The sequence below is a fragment of the Channa argus genome, chromosome 6 (genome assembly GCF_033026475.1).
Source record: "Channa argus isolate prfri chromosome 6, Channa argus male v1.0, whole genome shotgun sequence".
Taxonomy (NCBI): domain Eukaryota; kingdom Metazoa; phylum Chordata; class Actinopteri; order Anabantiformes; family Channidae; genus Channa; species Channa argus.
In genome coordinates this window covers 25,325,055-25,343,411 of record NC_090202.1, presented here as the reverse complement: position 1 = coordinate 25,343,411, position 18,357 = coordinate 25,325,055, and the positions used below count along the sequence as shown (strand labels likewise).

At 40.8% G+C, this 18,357-nt stretch overlaps 1 protein-coding gene across 15 annotated transcripts in view; it reads right to left on the bottom strand.

The window, feature by feature from the left end:
* The window catches only part of ryr1b (ryanodine receptor 1b (skeletal)), a 63,941-nt gene that overhangs the window by 21,059 nt on the left and 24,525 nt on the right, over positions 1-18,357 (bottom strand). For all 15 annotated transcript variants that reach the window (XM_067508291.1, XM_067508292.1, XM_067508290.1 and 12 more), the window contains 50 exons: positions 18,187-18,290; positions 18,015-18,098; positions 17,759-17,918; positions 17,391-17,538; positions 17,059-17,264; positions 16,614-16,788; positions 16,280-16,488; positions 15,831-16,177; positions 15,435-15,570; positions 15,071-15,231; positions 14,466-14,628; positions 14,288-14,374; positions 13,596-13,822; positions 12,468-12,912; positions 11,823-12,383; positions 11,503-11,703; positions 11,181-11,292; positions 10,946-11,089; positions 10,410-10,683; positions 9,450-9,567; positions 9,168-9,300; positions 8,970-9,064; positions 8,733-8,868; positions 8,467-8,650; positions 8,204-8,315; positions 7,961-8,081; positions 7,700-7,869; positions 7,361-7,581; positions 7,166-7,256; positions 6,764-6,904; positions 6,504-6,667; positions 5,873-5,951; positions 5,683-5,772; positions 5,327-5,470; positions 5,065-5,142; positions 4,868-4,943; positions 4,653-4,776; positions 4,451-4,566; positions 4,267-4,334; positions 4,022-4,143; positions 3,725-3,774; positions 2,806-2,866; positions 2,573-2,699; positions 2,377-2,485; positions 2,200-2,281; positions 1,913-2,043; positions 1,467-1,787; positions 797-1,037; positions 236-323; positions 38-130 (listed from right to left, as the gene is read on the bottom strand). In XM_067508291.1, the coding sequence (XP_067364392.1) occupies positions 38-130; positions 236-323; positions 797-1,037; positions 1,467-1,787; positions 1,913-2,043; positions 2,200-2,281; positions 2,377-2,485; positions 2,573-2,699; positions 2,806-2,866; positions 3,725-3,774; positions 4,022-4,143; positions 4,267-4,334; positions 4,451-4,566; positions 4,653-4,776; positions 4,868-4,943; positions 5,065-5,142; positions 5,327-5,470; positions 5,683-5,772; positions 5,873-5,951; positions 6,504-6,667; positions 6,764-6,904; positions 7,166-7,256; positions 7,361-7,581; positions 7,700-7,869; positions 7,961-8,081; positions 8,204-8,315; positions 8,467-8,650; positions 8,733-8,868; positions 8,970-9,064; positions 9,168-9,300; positions 9,450-9,567; positions 10,410-10,683; positions 10,946-11,089; positions 11,181-11,292; positions 11,503-11,703; positions 11,823-12,383; positions 12,468-12,912; positions 13,596-13,822; positions 14,288-14,374; positions 14,466-14,628; positions 15,071-15,231; positions 15,435-15,570; positions 15,831-16,177; positions 16,280-16,488; positions 16,614-16,788; positions 17,059-17,264; positions 17,391-17,538; positions 17,759-17,918; positions 18,015-18,098; positions 18,187-18,290 (7,830 nt within the window). The remainder of the gene's footprint in view (positions 1-37; positions 131-235; positions 324-796; positions 1,038-1,466; positions 1,788-1,912; positions 2,044-2,199; positions 2,282-2,376; positions 2,486-2,572; positions 2,700-2,805; positions 2,867-3,724; positions 3,775-4,021; positions 4,144-4,266; positions 4,335-4,450; positions 4,567-4,652; positions 4,777-4,867; positions 4,944-5,064; positions 5,143-5,326; positions 5,471-5,682; positions 5,773-5,872; positions 5,952-6,503; positions 6,668-6,763; positions 6,905-7,165; positions 7,257-7,360; positions 7,582-7,699; positions 7,870-7,960; positions 8,082-8,203; positions 8,316-8,466; positions 8,651-8,732; positions 8,869-8,969; positions 9,065-9,167; positions 9,301-9,449; positions 9,568-10,409; positions 10,684-10,945; positions 11,090-11,180; positions 11,293-11,502; positions 11,704-11,822; positions 12,384-12,467; positions 12,913-13,595; positions 13,823-14,287; positions 14,375-14,465; positions 14,629-15,070; positions 15,232-15,434; positions 15,571-15,830; positions 16,178-16,279; positions 16,489-16,613; positions 16,789-17,058; positions 17,265-17,390; positions 17,539-17,758; positions 17,919-18,014; positions 18,099-18,186; positions 18,291-18,357) is intronic.

Here is an 18,357-nt window from a genome sequence, read left to right as displayed (position 1 = left end):
GTTTGACTTGGATTTGTGTCTGCTTGTACACTCTCACCTTGCTCATCTTGCTTTTACTGTCAGCAGTCAAGAAGGACATGTTATTGATCTCATTCATCACCACAAAGTTTTGCTCCTCCCTCTTGAAATTCTGTAAGGGATTTACACAAGCAAAACAATAAATTGCAAAGGACAGACAAAATGCGCACAAAAGGAAAAATAAATAGCAAAACATTGTAGAAACCAGAAGACTCACATGGGATTTGGACCAGAATATGAAGACCTCTCCCACCATCCTGAAAAGTTCCTCTGCATCTGGATCTGGACAAGTCAACCACCTTGCCCTATAAACAAATAAAGTGATGACATTCATAGATTAACTCAAGTACTTGAATCATCAGCCTGTGATTCCAAGGAGCCAAGACTTTAAGGCTACTGACCATACTGGCTTTATTTTATAAAAACTACTCATATACATAAGTCATATACAGTATATATGTAGTTATATGCTCAGAAGGCTGAGTGGAGATCAAATAAATGTAAAACTATCTTTTAAACTTATTGTAAAAAATCTGATCACATGCAGAATGTACATGATTTTGACAATATGTCCAGAACCTTTTTAACACGGTTTGTTTAAAAAGCTAACGTCACTTTGGCAGTAAGATATTCTTTGTTTTCTAGTTACACATTTTCAATCTATGAAAGTAATAGAGATTAATTATTCATTATTTTGTGTAATACAAACAGTATAATTTATTGATAACAGCAATAATGTCTTCTCCACGTTTGTCATTCCGTCAGTACACCCAGTTACCTGTTATTGTCCACGTAGCGAATGAGCAAAGGGTAGAGAGCGTACAAGTCTCGACAAAGCACAGCAAACTCATCTCGAATGGTCCCGTTCTCACTGTCCACCTCCGTCTTGCCCTCCATGCGCAGCTGCTCCTCCTCAGCCACCACCTTTCCTGATCGCTTCTTCAGTTTTTCCATGGTGGGGATAAAGTGTGATTTAAGCATCTCTGCTTTAGCCCTGCTGACAATGGGCTGGGCAAAAACTGGACAAGGGGCACACAGATATTAACAAAAGTCAGAATAAGCATCCAATTGCATCCATTCTCCAAATATGAGATGTAATAATTATGACAATGTAAATGTAGACTTTATAATTCATGCGTTGCTTGCATAAAAAGTAAAACTAACAGTGAAAGCATATTTTAGTTTGCAAGACGCTTTATTTATCAATTTTTGTAATAAAGGACCATAAGTTTTACTTATTTTGAAATAAAAAATTAAATACAAGATTAATTCTTAGAACTGAAGTGGTCTCCAAATCAGACTTCGCAGTTGCCTGGCATATAACCTCAAGCAAGCATGGCTGATGCAATCAGAGCAATCAACTTATAGAACTTCTCCCCACTTTGGGGGGCTGCATATGTCTCACATCACCAAAAGCATTTCAGCTTGATATTTTTCTTATGACTGACCTGCCAACCTCTTCATCCAAGAGGCCTCATCTATACCCAGGTTGTTAACCACAATCTTCATGATGCTACCCAACAGCTGGTTGAGATGCTCAGAGGTGACAGCAGTGCAGAGCTGGCCCTCCTGCTCAGGGAAATTTTCTTGGCCCCTCTCCCACCAACGTGGGAGGTAGTTACACAGCATGGGCAGGGTGATTTCAATCACATGGGGCATTTCTGTGTAACGAGCCCCAGACTCAGCCAGGTCATGGATCTCCTTCATCAAGACTTCAAGCTCAGGAATGTCAGTGCACAGCTCCTCCACTCGATTGGGTAGACCCAGGACTGATAAGGGAAAGAGCAGCCAAAAAAAAGAAAAATGTTAATTAAAAATAATTTTGCAATATTTTGTAATATTTCTTATATTTAAAATGCTGGGACCTAAAGAAGTAAAACATGCTATAACCCACTGGTTCTCTCTCTAGGAGTCTTGGTGGTGTAAACAGAAAACGTGTTGAACTCATTTAATGCTGGCTCAAGGAAGGCCACCGGCATGGCAGCTGCTAAGTGAGCCAAACACTCTCCGAGAGCTGGCCGCTGTCTGTACAGCGTATGAAGAAAAATAAGTAAGTAAATAAATAAACACACACAAAATTCTCTTGTAATGTACAATCAATCACTTAAAGCACACATTCATTGTTTTTCCTGTTAGAATTTATTCTGTTATTCTTGTGATTCAAGAAACGTCTGTACTCACTTCTCTACATGTGGAGTCTTTACAGTGCCCAAAGAATAGATACTGCACATTAACCGATAGCAAGATATTTGCAAATCGTCCACTGAGGATATAGAGGAGAGAGGCATTACTTATGCTTTGTTTCAGTGATTTGAAGGGTCCATGATAACTTTTATTGAGAAGAAGCACTTCACTTACACATAACGTCATCTCCAAACTGGTGCTGGGCAATGTGATCAAATAGTGAAGTGAGCACGGGCAGCAGAGCAGTGGTAGTGTAGTTGATGTTCTGAGACACACCCTTGACCTACAGAGACACACATACAGCAATGCAGATATGAGCTCCAAGAAACATCAACTAGCGTGTTAAAAGAAGAGCGGCACTGTCTCTGACCTGGGTTCGACTTGACATTTTGCCCAGTTTTAGATTCTCAACCATCTTCTCAATGTCGTCTGCAGCACTCTCAAAAAACTGGCGCAGACCAGCTTTCACAATCTCAGGACCCGACTTCATAACAGTCCTTGAAAGGAGGGTTACAAAAGAACAGTCCAAAGAGATACATAATGTTAGATATTCGGTTTCTATTTTCAGTGCTCTTGATGAGGTATAAATCGATTGTGGTTTACCTGGCATCCAGTGATCGGGAGAGAATGTGCAGACAGTTTACAACTGCACTTGCATCCGTTCCTGAAATCAACACGACAGTGTTGTGTTGTCAGAAGGCTGGGTTTATTTATAATTGTAAAGGTGTTAGAATTAAAAGTTTTATTTTAAACAAACAGAAAGCAGGGCATACAGTTATTGTAAAGCATATTAGAGAACACTGACCAAAAACCAAAGTACTTTAAAAGTTTTCGTTCCTACAAATCACGTATTGTATATTACATCACATAGACAACATAAACAGGCCATTATGAAACCGTTGATTAAGGTGGGGCAACACCTAAAGTGCAATATCTCCATTTTGCAGTTTGACATAGGCACTTTGACTATCATGTAACGTACCATGTGGTACTAGTGAGCAAAGTGTTCAGTATGAAGCGGCTGTAACTGTCTAATAAAAACTAGTTACATAAGAGGGTCTCACTACTATAAAGATGTGGTGGTGAAGTGGGACAAGAATGAGGATATAGCATATATTGCCTCATACAAGCCAGACTAAAAACGCATGACAGAGCTACAGTACAATACCATCTGTAGATTACTGACAACACTGCAGACATTCATGCTCGTCACCCCTGGTTTCTGGGTGCTAATCTGATTCTAGGCCTTATAAACAAAAAAACCCACAACTTTGAAAAACACCGGCTTGCCAAAAACATCAAAGCTGAGCAAAGCTAAGCCAAAGAGAGAGAGAAGCATTAGACACAGAGAGGGGCAATGAGAGAAAGGAAAAAATCGACTAAATGTCAATCTGTGGTACAGCACGGATTAGTGGGTAAATGAGAAGATGGGGAAAGAATAGGTGGTGAAAAAGCACAAGAAAACAAATACAGAGGGACAGAGATGATGATAGGTCATAACGCCACCATGCAGGTTCCTTACCAAAAAGAGATACTCTGTGCCTCACCAAAGCAGCCAACTTACAGAAGATACTGAGGTAGAAGGAGAAAAGAGGACAGGGAGGGGAAACAGGGCAGCAAAGATGTTTGAAGTGACACAGAAAGCAAAAGGGAGGTCAAGGAAATAAAGGATATTGCACAATAGGCGAGAGATGAAGAAACATGGAAGAGGTAGAGGACAGACACTATTACATGAAAGTACTGTACTAAAAGAAATGGTTAGGGAGTTCATGTCACATAATTCAGCAAACAAACCACTTGTTTCAATAAGATGATATACCTAGCAATCATCTCCTTCTCCTTATTGGAAGAATGCCCTCCACTACCCAAGACTTTAGCTGGAGTGGACAGAAAGTACAGGCAATGGTTCTTGAAGTATTGGTTTATCAGTGGCAAGAGAATCTGTAGAAAGCAAACCGAGATAAAAGCATTTATTAATTAATCCAAGAAAAACACTGAGATTTCTACAGAGGAAAGTGAGTTCTCAAAACCAAGAGACCTCAATAAACGCTTTGAGCAGTTCACCTTGGCAAAGAATTTGATCTCCTGTTCGTGTGGAGACTTTTCCACTCTACCGCTGCTAACCACAGCCTCTGTTAAAACACAAAACAAAAATAAGTCGGCCCTTGGTCAAAAGGAATATTTTGGCAGTGGCAATGCCTACACTTAAATATGCTACTCCAGTGAGCAGTCTTTCAAACCACAGTACCAAGATGTGCGATGAACTCCTGGGCAATGTCCATCCATTTAAGAAGCTTCTGGAGAAAACCATAGGCAAAACGCTTTTCAATTGAGGAAATGTCCTGCTCCATGTCCTTTAGACCCCTAAGGATAGAGAAGAGTGAGTGAAAAAAAGACAGGGAAAACTTGTGGAGAAAACCCAAAACCCAAATGGTACAATATCAGCCGACCTAGTCACAGCGTATCCATTGAGCTGGAGGAACTTCAGCAGGTCTTGGGCCTTCTCCCTGTCTCTGGCCTTCTCCTTAGCCGTCAGGGTGTCGTAAGGTACAAGCAAAGGATGGGTGCCACCCCCTAACAGGAGCACAAATCATTTTGAAATAAAAAAAACTGCAAATTAGAAGCATTACCCTCATTACAGGTACATTACAGAAACCCTTCAAACCTTTGGACTGTAGTTCCAACTTCTTCTTCCTGCCCCACGTGTTGTGATAGTTTTCAGCCAGCTGTTCAGCCATAGACTGCAAGGAGAGGGTAAGAAAATTAATTTCACAGGCTCCTGACAAATGTCTCGGCAAAAATACAAAACTTATCAGTATTTTGAAGTAAAAGAGCACTGACAAGTGGCAGAAAAATGCACACCTGCAACTCTCTGGACAGAGCCATTCCTGTGATGTCTACTGGCTGAGGGTTGTAGCCATGACTCGGATCATAAGTAGCCTGAAAAAGAAAACACATCCCATGAAGTGGAATAGTGGCTCTCCATTTGAGGTTGAGGGGTGATGTTTCCATAAACTGTTTTAATCGTGTAATTAAGCTGAAGGAGAGAATATCAAAATAATGTGAAGCACAGCATCAATAATTGTTTGAACTGAATGTTTTAAATCATTAATCTCTGCGGCACCTGAGCAGTTTGGGAGATCTTGCGTGTGGTGGCAGCCTTTTTCTCGACCTCTCCCTCCCCATCCCTGGCTTTCTCCAAGGTCCACTCCCATGCCAGCATGGCTTTGATGGATTCTTTGATTGGCCAACGATAGATCTCCTTGTCCTATGAAACAGAGAAAGGAGCATTTATCTAGTAATTATTTGTCTGTCAAACTCATAAAAAACATATTATATAAAACATTCAATTTAATTTTAGCATTACCGGCCTCCTCATATCTGAAGGCGCACATACTAAAAAAGGGTTAGTTACAGATTAGTGCCTTTGTGATCAGGACGTTAGCGATTCAAACTAAACACAAATTAATGTGTGATTACCTTTTCAGAAAATGTTTTGTATGGGCGGAGCATTGGGTGAGTCTTTGCATTCTCATCTAAAACCTCTCCATAGGTCCAGTTGTTCTGAATCTAGAAATTGATTTGAACCGTTGAGACAATCATTGCTTTGTGTTAAAATATTTAACAGGGACTCGATATATTTATACATTTAAAATTTTTTATAACTGACCTTTTCAAATGCCCATCTGTCATGAGTATGCTCTGCATACTTGTTGATGAATGGATCCAACCTTTCTGGGATGATGGTGCTTTTAATAAATAAAAAAAAAAAAGTCAATTTAATGCTATACAGGTTGTGATTCCCACAAGCTATCAACTAAACCTACCATTGGAATACTTTTATTAGAATGAAATCAACTGTGAATTATTTATATAAATTACATCGAAATATGTCGTCTCACTGTCGCTACATGTTTTGATTAAAATTGAGTGATACTGTATAGTACATTACATTTTAATCATTGGTAATTTCAAAAACAAGTGTTTTCTATTGCGGGGCAACCTAGCTGGTAGAGCATGCGACCATGAACTGCGAAATTAGTGTGTGATTCCCTGTACGTCCTAACAACATGTCAAAGTGTCCTTTGGCAAGAAAATCTAAGTGCCCCTGTGTGTATTCCTTACTTATAGGTTGCTTTAGATAAGTGTGTTTGTCAAATGATTGTCTGTCAAAATGTCGTCTTTATAAAAGCATAAAAGAATATTATTATTATTACTTATATTATTATGTGTGGAAAATGTACTGTTGCATAAGGATAGTTTTCTATGAACCAGTCTACTGGTCTTGCAACAATGCTTACTTTGTGGTCTCCACTGGTTTGGGATCAAAGTTGCCTTCAGCATCCACAGAGGCCTTTTTCTCAGTGTGAGAGGAGTAGGTGGCATCTACATAGTCAGGTGGGATGGCTCCTGCTATAGCACAGAGGCAGGGCATGGCAATCTTGAATAGCTCTGCATCAAATTTCTAGAAGTTGGATGACAGTAGAGAAGTTGCATTAATAATTGCAGGAATTCTAACCCTGCTACATTGCAAGAGGATTCCATGAGATTCTTTTCTCACTTTGTGAGCCAAAGACTCAAAGATTCCCCAAAAGAGTTTACGGGAAAGATGCAGCTCTTCCTCTGACGTCACTCCAAAATTAGCCCATCCATTAGGCAGGCAGTAATACTTCCAACAGCGCTCGTAGTGATTGGTCAACAACTGAAACAACAAAATCACAAAGGTAAATTAACTGGAGGACATTAACCAGCAATTGAATACCAACATATAACAACTGTTAACAAACACTGTATTACCATAAAGAAATATTTGTGCCTGTCATGCATAATCCACCCCATAATTTAGTAGTCACGGTTATCTTTAATCAGTGTTTAGATGGATTTCTGTATCATTTATTTGATTTCACATCATAAAATAAAACAAAAACAAAACAACTAGAAAAGTTTTTATTTAAAAGCAAACCTTGAGAGGCATCTTTGCATATTCATTGAGGATGGGAACATCAAATACCAGCCTTCTAAGCAGATGCTGCAGCATGGAGGGTCGAAGGTATCTGTAAAAGGGATCAAATTTTTATCATGACCAAAGTGACTGTTTTGAACTTTCTGGTTAAACAGAGAATAAATGAAAACAGACTGGTTTGGTTTTTGTACTGACTTGCAGAGCGACATGAGGCACTCCTCTATGACGTCTCTCTGAGCCTTGGTAAGGGCTCGACCACGAGACAAACGATAGATGGTGTGGAGCATGGAGTCGATCATGATGGCCCGGTGGTCCGTCCCAGCAAACAGTGGGGCACACTTAGTGAGCAGAGGGAGAACAGCTGAACAGAGGTAACGGTTCAGTGCCAAAGCCATTTCAGTTGTACTGAACGCCACCTTTAATGAGAAAAGAGGGCAGTCGTTTGTGAGAGCATTATAAATTACAACAGTATCCAGATTTGATATGACATCTCTCTTGGTAATTTACTTGTCTTTTGTGTCTTTCCCCACTTACTGTGTCAAGAGAAGCTGCAGCTCTCATGTCAGGCAGAAAGCCAACCTCCAGAACGTGAAGCAAGAAGTCCTGGTTATCAATACCATACACTCTATCAAGAAATAGCACCATGGAGGCCTTGTGGTCCGGCACAAAACTGGCTGACATCTTAGGTTCAATAATCTGACCATCTGCAATTTAGACAGAAGATATCAAATGTGCCTACATTTTGTAAATGTCTATATTTACACATTACACACACATTGTAACTCTTTATCTGACCTTTGCCATAGGCAGGAATCTGCACAGGCAAGCTGATGACCCCCACAAGGTCCTCTATCGGCACCAGTGACCTCAGGATGGCCCTGATTCTTAGAGCTTCACCCTTGCCTGCATGGATCAGCTGTAGATATGAAAATGTAAGAAAAACTGTAAGAAACTGGCACCTACTCATCAACTACTCATTGGATCACTGTTTCAGGGGGCTTAAGAGACTCAATACTGTAAAACAGGCCTTCTACTCACATGCATCTCAGGGGCACAGCGACCCAACAGATCAATAAGGGCCGAGTAAAAGGACATAACAGCATTTCCCAAATGTACACGGTTCTCCTCATGCTGTTCCTCTCCACCAAACCTACCAACCAAGAAAATTGCTTTATATAAAAAAAAAATCTGCGTCAAAAATTGCCTACGTGCAAAGTAAAACTGTATTGCTGATTTCAAATTTTGAAAATCCAAATTTGAGGATGAAAAAGGTCAGTGAACCTGAATGTGCCATCACTTACATGAAGCGTCTGTCTTTTTTGACAGTGGGTCCATCCCTTGCTGGATCTTCTGAAATCTTGATGGCCTCTTCCATGGCAGCCAGCAGGCCATTACCACCCTCTCCTCTCAGGGCGGGGCCAAAGCACTCGGGCCGACGAATGAGCAGGCGGACCACAACATTGGCATTCTCTTCCACACTCTCTCCTATGAGAAGCAGTGGTGCAAATGTTATTTACAATTATTCACAATAACAACTACAGATGCCATCGACAGAATATGTGCTGACCATTAACAAAGACAGCAAAGCGAAGGAAATCCAGGTATCTCTCTCCTCCAACCGGGTTCCAACCAATGTCAGGGTAGCCCTTAGACAGGAGAACTGGACACATCTGCAGTCCACAACCCGCCAAGTATGTCACCACCTACATCATCATTGCGTGTAAAGAACACAAAGAGAAGTTATAACACTTCTTTTGTAAATTTGTATGTGGTTTTTTCTTGTCTATTTTTATTTTTCTCAAACCATTTCCAGGTCCTGCTCTTGCAGAGCCAAGGCCAACTCATTGTTGTCAATGCAGGAAGCCGCGGCCACATCCAGAGGTGTGGAACCACGCATGCCTGTAAAAGCAACCCAGTGAATCAGTTTACAGCTGAATGTGTTTATATACTGTATGTGCAGTATATAATACAGCAAACAGTGTAATAGTTGTCTGCCCCTGACCTAAGCCAATGCCGCTGTTCTGTAGCAGGTAGCCCAGGTGGTCAAACATGGAGCGCTGGTTCTGTCGGCTGATACGACAGAAGTAACACAGGAAACGACAGCAGTTGGTCACCATTTGAGGAAATCGAATCTCCTAAATAGAAAAAGTTAAAAAGAATTAGATTTTTTATTAATAAGGTATGTACAGTCTATGGTTGCACTATAAGGTCAAGTATCCAACGAGTCTCTACATTAAATGGGTTAGACTGAATAAGACAAATATACTAAAATCACCACAGTTACCTTTGAGTCTCCTCCTCCACCCAACACATTGACCATCACCTCCATGACAGTTTCGTGCATTCCCAGAGCTCTCATCAGATTAGGATGTTGGTAGAACACCTTGTTGTTCATGATGTTCCTGAGTGTTTGTCAAAATACACAAAGAATTACATTGTGTTTTTTTAAATCAGCTGAAGTGCTGAACAACAACAACAACAACAACACCACATTGGTTCATATGGGATGAAATGCCACAGAGCCTGATCACTAAAACACATTTACATCAGCCATTACAATATGACCACAGATAGGTGAAGTAAATAACACTGGTTATCTTGTTACAATGGTACCTGGAAATGGTTAGGATATATTAGGCAGCAACATTTTGTCGCTGAATTGGATCTGTTAGAAGTAAGTGTAAGGATCTAAGTGATTTAAGGGCCAAATTGCGATAGCTAGACATAACCGCAGACCGGTCAGGGGGCCTACGCTGAGCCTATGTCCATCTCCAAAAGTGCTTACAATTGAGACAGGAGAATTAAAATTGACCGTGGAGCAATGGAAGAGGTTGACCTGAATCACGTTATCTTTCACATTATATGGGCATATCAACCCAATCTAGGATCCATGGAATGTGCTGGAAGAACAAATTAGACCCTTGGAGGCCCCATCTCGTAACCGTTTGGTGCCATAGAACACCTTCAGTGATTTAGTGTATTCATACTGTACCTTGAGAAGTCAGGGCTGTTTTAGCAGCAAAAGGTGGGCGGTTATTAGGTGGGTGGTCACAATGTTAAGGCTGATCGGTGTAAGTTCACATTGAAGAATTATACAAGTGTGGTTAAATTATAACTTGACTGATAACAAAGCAAAACTAAAACTAAATATTATACTTTTAGAATAGAAAAATGGCAACATCAAATTACTAATCTTCCTCAAAACTGCAGCTTGTCAGACAAACAGTGTCACCCCCTTACTGACCCGATGCTCTGGATCATAAGCCGCTCCTCCTCCGGGCCCATCTGGACAATAAGCAGTGAACGTATTTGTCCCAAACACTCAAGGAGATCCATTGTGTCCTGAACAGACACACCATTTATAGAGTAGGCTTTGGGCAGCGCTCGAATCAGCTCGCCTAGGCCATCATACTGCCTGTGGAGCAGACTGAACATCAGACGCACAAGTTCAGGGTTCTGGATGAACGACTCCTGGGCCCAGTGGATCATGGTGTGGGAGATGAGTTCCTGAAGGGTGCCTTGTTAAGTGGACACAGACAAGTATCATCAATTATATTAAACTATTATGAATTTACAAAGGCAGATGCTGATATTTTTGGACCAAAGCAGATGATGGTCTATATTCTGTGAAGTCAATGTGTCTTTTCATTTTCTACTGCTACTATTACTCAAAATCAGTTTCCACTGCTTTCAGGCTGGAAAAGAAGTACAAGGTTATTTGAGAAAAATGTCAAGTCAAGTCCAACAAATATTAAGTAGTAGTAATTTGGCTGTTTTTACTGGGTTTTGGCTCCTCTTCGGGCTCTGGCTTTTCCTCCTCTTTCTTCTTGTGCAAGCTTTTGATCTTGTCTACCAGACTGAGGAGTCTTCCCCTTAGGGAGGTGTCCACCTCCTCCTCTTCTGCTTCCTGCTCAATATGTATACCTATGTGTAAAATGGGGATACAGTGTATGGTCAGTAACAGCCACTCACCCCTACAGAGTAAAGAATAAACCATCTTTAAAGGACTTCGCACCACAGTGAAGCAGCAGATCAGTGTGGAAATCAGCCAGGGTGTCCCTCACAACCTCAGGCACTGGACAGTCATCATCCTCTTGACATTGCTTAAAATTGGTCAGCAAAAGAACCTTGAGAAGGAGCACACATAAAAAAACACTTTAGCATGTACATGTACATTTTAATAAATATACAGTTTTTTTAAAAAGTTTTATGTCAATAGATCTTAGAAATTACCTTTTAGTGTCACCTAATTTTAGTGGCACTTTTCATTAACCCAAGTTTTTAAATTACCTTAGTTGGTAATTCTAAAGAAGCTTTCTGGTTAAAATTATAAGTACCTGTTCTTGTGGTGGTGAACGGAACTCCCGAGTCTTGCGTGCAGTCTCGGCAGCCGACATGGTGAAGGCTCTCATTAACTGGTTGTAGCGAACCCTTTGGTTGTTCTGAATATCTTGGACAAACTGGTCTGAATAGGCAATGATGGCTTCCACTCTGTGCCGCAGCTCACAGTCACAGAAGTACTGTAGGAGTGTGCACATCTGAGAAAGCAAGATGAGATTACAGATTTCAAAAATTTCACACAAATTATTTTATATAAGGAGCCAATTAATATAAATTCTACAGAAAGACAGCAGTCAGCCTTTAAATACTCACTGACCTGCAGTTTGACAGACTCTGGCAGCTTCATCTGCAGTAATCCTTCCTCAGGAGCCTCTTCCTCATCTTTGGCTTCTTCCTCAATTGCCTCTGCCTCCTTCTCCTCCTCAGCTTTCTCTCCATCCACTTTTCCTCCTTTGGCCCCTTCCTCCCCCTTCTCACCCTCTTCTCCTTTGTCCTTAGATTTGGCCTCTTCCTCTGCATGTTCTTCTTTCTCCAGATCTTTCAGGTCCTCATCTTCCTCATCCCCAACCCCTTCATCCTCAAGCTCCTGTTCTTCCTCTGTTTCTTCCTCACTTGTTCCTTTAGCAGTCCTACCCTCCTCAGTTTTGTCTCCCTCCTCTTTCTCCTCTTCCTTTCCACTGAAAACATTGGGATCAATCATCTTGAGGATGTGCTTGGTGTCCTCGTCATTGAAGATGCCCATAATGAGTAGTGTACTGATCAGCTTCAGGATTGGGACAAAGTGAAACTCCACACTGCCTCCTACTGGATCTCTCATGGCCTGACTGCCATCCAGCACAGCCTCTGTTAACATGCTGATAGCCCTGGTCTTCAGCTCCTGCAGGGGGAAGAATTAATAAGAGAAGGCAATCAAAACTTTATAGCATTTTTGAATCAATGTGACCCCATTTGTGGCCCTTACCTGTAGAGGGAAAGTTGGACTGAGTGTGTACAAGTCAGGGTCTGTACCCACAAAATTAATAGATGAAAAATGCAGCTTGGGCCGTAAGCAGGTGGTGAGGCCAACCCCGGGGAGAGAATGGGCCTTCTTTGCATCAGGATAGAGCTTGATACTGAGAGTCTCTTCGTTCATGGGCACTATAAACTCCCTGTTGGTGCCAAGACGTGCTCGTTTGGCAGACTCCAGGTGGATGCTGATGAGCAGGTCATAGTAGCCACTGCGGAGAGGTCCAGGTAGGTAGGTGTTCTCAGTGGCATAGAAAAGCTGGGATTCATCCACATGGCTGCACAGGGCATGAGCTACTCGGTTGTTGCCAAGTGCACACACAGCACAGTAGAGCATCAGAGTGTGATAGTGGAACTTCATCAGATCTTGGCGCTCAGATAGCTCCAGAATGTCAATACATCTGAGGAGAAAATCCGACTCAAAGATCAATCAAAGATGAGGTAAAGATTGTGAGGTAACTTTCTTGAGTATATGGCAAATATAACAATGATAAAAATTACATTTTAACTGTTAGTAAATTCATTGTTCTCCCCTACATCACACTGGTAAGCTCAAAATGGCTTAAAGTGGTATAGTTCCACATTTTGTACAGTAAACTGCTTATTTGATTTCCTCTGAAATTTTTTTTTTTTTAAATTGTATTAAAGCAGCTGATGGTCTATCTTCTGTGAAGTCAGCGTCTCAAAATCAGGTTCCACTGTTTCCGGTTTGAAAAATAAGTACAAGGTTATTTAAGAAAAATGCCAAGTAAAGCCTAACAAGTAGTGAACAGGTAATGAGGTCATACATGTAACTCTTACTCTCATTGGAATACCTTTAATTATATTTTAATGTTGGAAAAAGAAAAAGAGCAAATTTCCACAATCCTTATTGCTGATACTGTCACCTTTAAAGAACAAGAATTTAGCAAGTGATTGTAATTAACAGGATTGCTGTGCTAAGCACCAGTAATAAATTATATTTTAAAAGATTATTGAATCTGCTGACAAACTTCACCAAATCTAAAACATTCAACTTTTACCAGGAAATGTTTGCAGGCAATTCAGAACTTTAAGTCTGCATGCTGGAGCTACTGTCACTGACCTGTTCTCTTCTGGGATGTGCAGGGCCATCATGGTAAGAGGTTCCGTACACTCGACCATCCAGCCCAACAACTCATTCACTTTGCCCACCTCCGGGTTGAGGAAGTGATTGGGCATGCGACTCCAGATAACTGGTGTTAACATCTGGACATCAAGCCTGGGAGGACACTGGGGTACTGGATTCTTGCGCTCACTGCGAAACATAGCTGCTGAGATGGGCATAATGTTCTAATTTACAATAGAGATAGGTAAGGGGAGGAGGGGAGACAATACCAGAGAGAAAAAGTAGAAAGTTAAAATCGAAAAAGAGAGAAAACAGTGAATGTTTGACATGAATTATGAAATCAATGTGAACCACCACACGGTCCTAAAGTGCCTGAAAGTAAACTTAAGGAGAATGCATTATTTGGCAGGGATCATTTTAAAACTGCCAAGATGGGGATAGGGGTCACAGAGAATTTGACACCCAACATTTAGTGATCCCCATTTGACACCCAATTTTACCGGAGTACGCCAAGCATGGCTGAAATTCTTTTAAATTATTTATAAAGATTAAAGATTAATAAAGAATATGTGCAAATGTCAGACTGATCCTGTTTAGGGTCACGGTTGTGCTGGAGCTTAGAGAATGTAGGAATGGAAACTGTTTCAAGCAATGGTAAGAGAAGCATGTGAGCCAAAGTAGTTTCTGACCTTGAGTTTTCCCAGTTCCAACTGCACTAGGTTTTGGTTAGTGGGCTGAACAAAAACGGCAGGAAACAGCTTGGTGTTGGGCTCCACCTGAAACAAAACATCTCCCGTTTTACACAGTAACACAAATAATTTAAAATTAAATGTGAAAAGATATACACATTGTATAGACTTTGCTTACCTGGTAGAAGGTGTTGATCTCTTTTCCATTAGCTGTAAAGGTCATGAGACCTGTTGCCAGGTCAACCAGACAACCAACCACCATGTCCTCTTGGCTGAAGCGGGTTTGCTGAGTGCTGACCAGGTCACCTCCCCACACCATGTAACAATTACTGTGCTTCATACTTCAAGAAAAAACAACTGTGTAGATGTATGTATGATGTAAAATAACACACACAGCAACTAACTAAGTTAACTTCAGTTTTTGGGGCACAGAGGTATAAGTTGCAAATACAGATTATTTTTTAAATTTTAATATAAATTTACAACATAGTAAATGTGCAGAAAGTGACAGATTCTAAATATTTTCTGACATCACTTAATAAATCGGGAAATAAGAGGACCAAGTGTTGTACCCTGCGGGACACCAGAGGTAATAAGGCGCATATCTGCACACTTTGCAGCCTCACTCCTAATATTCGAAAAACTATTGGAAAGCTTACTATATACTTTTCTTCTCGCACTTGTATAATAGGTATGACTTTATATTATATTAATTAATATTACTATAATAAATAAATCAACTTGAAATACTTGGTAAATAAAGTAAATGTGGTGAAAACTAACCTGTCGTGTATGTTGCCTTTATCATCTCCCACAGTAACAGTGACACTCCGCACTTTGGAGAGGTCAAAGGTTGGATCATACATGTGGTAGTCAGGAGTGACCCAGCCAATCCACACACCGGTAGGCTCCTGGCCAGCAAAGATCCTCACAGAATAGAAATACTAACAACAGAAAACAATAATAGGAAAGAAAATAAGATGATGACAAAAAGAAAACATAAGACAGAAACAACAAGCAGCAATATTTGATTATCTACGTACAGCATAATATTATAATCTACGCTATGTACTATTAGCTGACGTGTCAGCCTGATGAATGGATTTTAAATCTAGTTATAAATCTTGCGTGATAGGGTTTAGCTCACAGTGGTGGTGCTCATGATGATATCCGGATCATCTCTATCATCGGGCACCACATCTTCCAACAAACGTGGCACTGTTGGAGGGGCAGGTGGAGGGGCGAGAGGTGTCATGGCAGCCTTCTTAGCCTTGGAGAAAAATCTAATGTGCACAGAAGATCACATATTGTATTTATACAATTGTAGCATCCACACAATCTTAAGGCTCCACTAACCAATTTTGTTCATTGCTAAAGCGTACAGTTAAAGTACTTAACTGAAAACCCATAATGTAACATCAATAGACTGCATGTAGCAGATGCATTTTTTTATGAAAAGAAAGAAAAGAGAAACAAAGTGACAAAGAGTAAAACTGTCTATTATTGAAAAGCCTCACTTTATAAGACAACCTACCACACTTACCCTTTTTTCTTTCCCTTTTCTGACATTGTGTCCTTCTCATTTTCCACAGATATCTCCTTAGGAACAGATGGCTCCTTCTTTTCCTCCTCTTGCTCCTTGCGGCTAGCAGACTTCTTCAAAACTTCAAACTCTGAGTCGGGCTCCTTCCCTACTACTTCCTCCTCAGGAATGGTAAAGACACGGGTGAGAGGGGTGGTGCCTGGCTGGATCTTGAAGGTCTCGTGGAACTGAACTGGCATGCTGAGTCTGAAGAACATCATATCAGTTTTGGCATTCTGTGAGCCAAAAGTCTTATGGGTCATCTTCAGACAGGGGGCGCTGTCCACAGTCCCATCTACACGGGAGACCTGAGAGACAACATTTACGTATTTATACAACAAGTACAATTATCTACAGGAGCTTTGAAGTTCTATCTTAATAAAGCATTACAGGTGTGACTGAGTAGTTACCTCAATATGATTGTGATCACTGGGCACAGGCACAAACTGGGGCAAACTTTTACTGAACCACATGGTTATGTCTCTTTTCATATTGATAGCGAAAGGTTCAAATCCCTCCTGTAGACCACAGATAGCAAAGTAGCGCAGGCTGCTGACATTCTGACCAAGATTAATTCTTCCAACTTGAGACAGGCCCAGGGCACACACTGGGATAAAACCTGAGGGGTACAAATATATTTGAATTGCTGTCCCTTAAGTTGTCCTGCATTTTTGTAGGAAGTACCGAAAGTTATAAAATTGTTTCCTTTTTTATCAAGGGATACTCCTAACAATTAAGTCTTACCCTCCCCGATTTCAATGTCTTTGAAAGCCATCTCCGAGCCCGAGTCACTTATCAGCATTTCTCCGTTCAGTGTAAACATGATGTTCATCTCAGTCAGGTCAATCATACAACCAACAACATCCCCGGACAGCCACTGCCGACCAAATGGTTCATTGCCAATATGCCATCTTTGAGCCTGGAAAGAATTACATCAATTAATTATTTACACAATAAAACTTTTAACAAACACTTTAAACTGTGTCAATGTTCGGACGTGTCTTGATGCAGCCTGACTGAATGTTGACTTGATATCACTAAAGTCTGGTTTATTTTATCCGTCCGATCCACATCCAAAGGTTTTAAAAGAAATCTATGCAGCATATTAAGTAATTTTACTTTAACATCATTATGCCAAGTCTACATAAACTGGACTGTACCTAAGGTGGACCTAAAGATCTTGACTGACCTTATTGCCATTAAAGACGTAGGCCAGTTCATCAGCTCCCAGTTCAGTGTCAGAGCGGACATTAGGACGTGCCCAGCCCACTCTCATCTCCCCTGTGGTCAATGCCTCAAATTCAAAGTACCACTTTCCTTGGGTGACAGCGTACGACTTCTCTGCCCTGAAGATTCGTACCTTGTCCCCACGGGTGTTCTCAAGGCCATGACCAGCTGCAAGATAAAGGACATATATTCAGTAAAGGAGATTCTGAAGGTGTCATGGTTGAGGTTAAAGCACTTTGAAACTGCCTTATTTTCTGCACTGAACAAATTTTAGGATGAGATAAACTGACTTACTGCTTTCCTGATCAGGAGGCTCAATGTTGTAGCCATAGCCAATGAGAGTACGGACAGCATTGTTGACACTGTCTCGGTTGGTTTTCTTAGTTCTCTCATCCAGCAGGTTGTAAGGCACCAGACGAGGGTTTCGCTTATTTACGATGTCCTAAAAAAGCATAACAGAATACAACTTTGAATTCAATTTAAGAACATGTCAATTTGAGACTATTTGTACAGTTTTTTCGGGGGACTGGCCTCTGCTGGATTATGGTTGTATTAATGGACAAGGACTTGAGATAGATAGTTTGCTAAGTAAAAATTTAAATCAGCAGAATTTTCCAAAAAATAAAAAATAAAGCCTTGGAATAAAATATGAAAATGGTTACCTGCACAATACTGTAGGTCCATCCTTGCCGTACTCGGTCCCTTGCCCAAACATTATGGCCATTTTCTGCCAGTTTTTCTACAAGTTGGTTCTGGTTTGGTGTTAGTTTGACATGGTTGAGGTCCAGGGGAGCAGGCTTGTATCCATTACTCATCACATAGCTAGAGAGTTGACAAAATACCATATTTAGATATACAACCTTAAAGATCATATAAAGAGGTTTGTTTAAACAGACAACATTATCTTTGCAGCCATACGTCTTAGGCAGCTTGATTTTCTTGAGATTCTCCTCTGCTTTCTCGTCACCCATGCCAACGTGGCAACCCAGTGCCAGGAGAGTCCTATGGGACACAAGGACACAGCTATCACTAACAGCATCCAAGAATGAAAAGATACACCTCGGCTACTCACAAAAAAAAAACAACTCACTTAAGAGTCTCGCCAGACATCTGCAAGTTGTAGTTTCTCTCTGGTTCAGGAAGACCTTGGAAGTCCACCAGACAAGGATGGAGTTTCTTGTTGTCATCCCTGAACTGTGAAGGGAGATGACAGTTTTACTGATTAGCAAAAGAAAAAATAAAATCACCATTTAATATATGC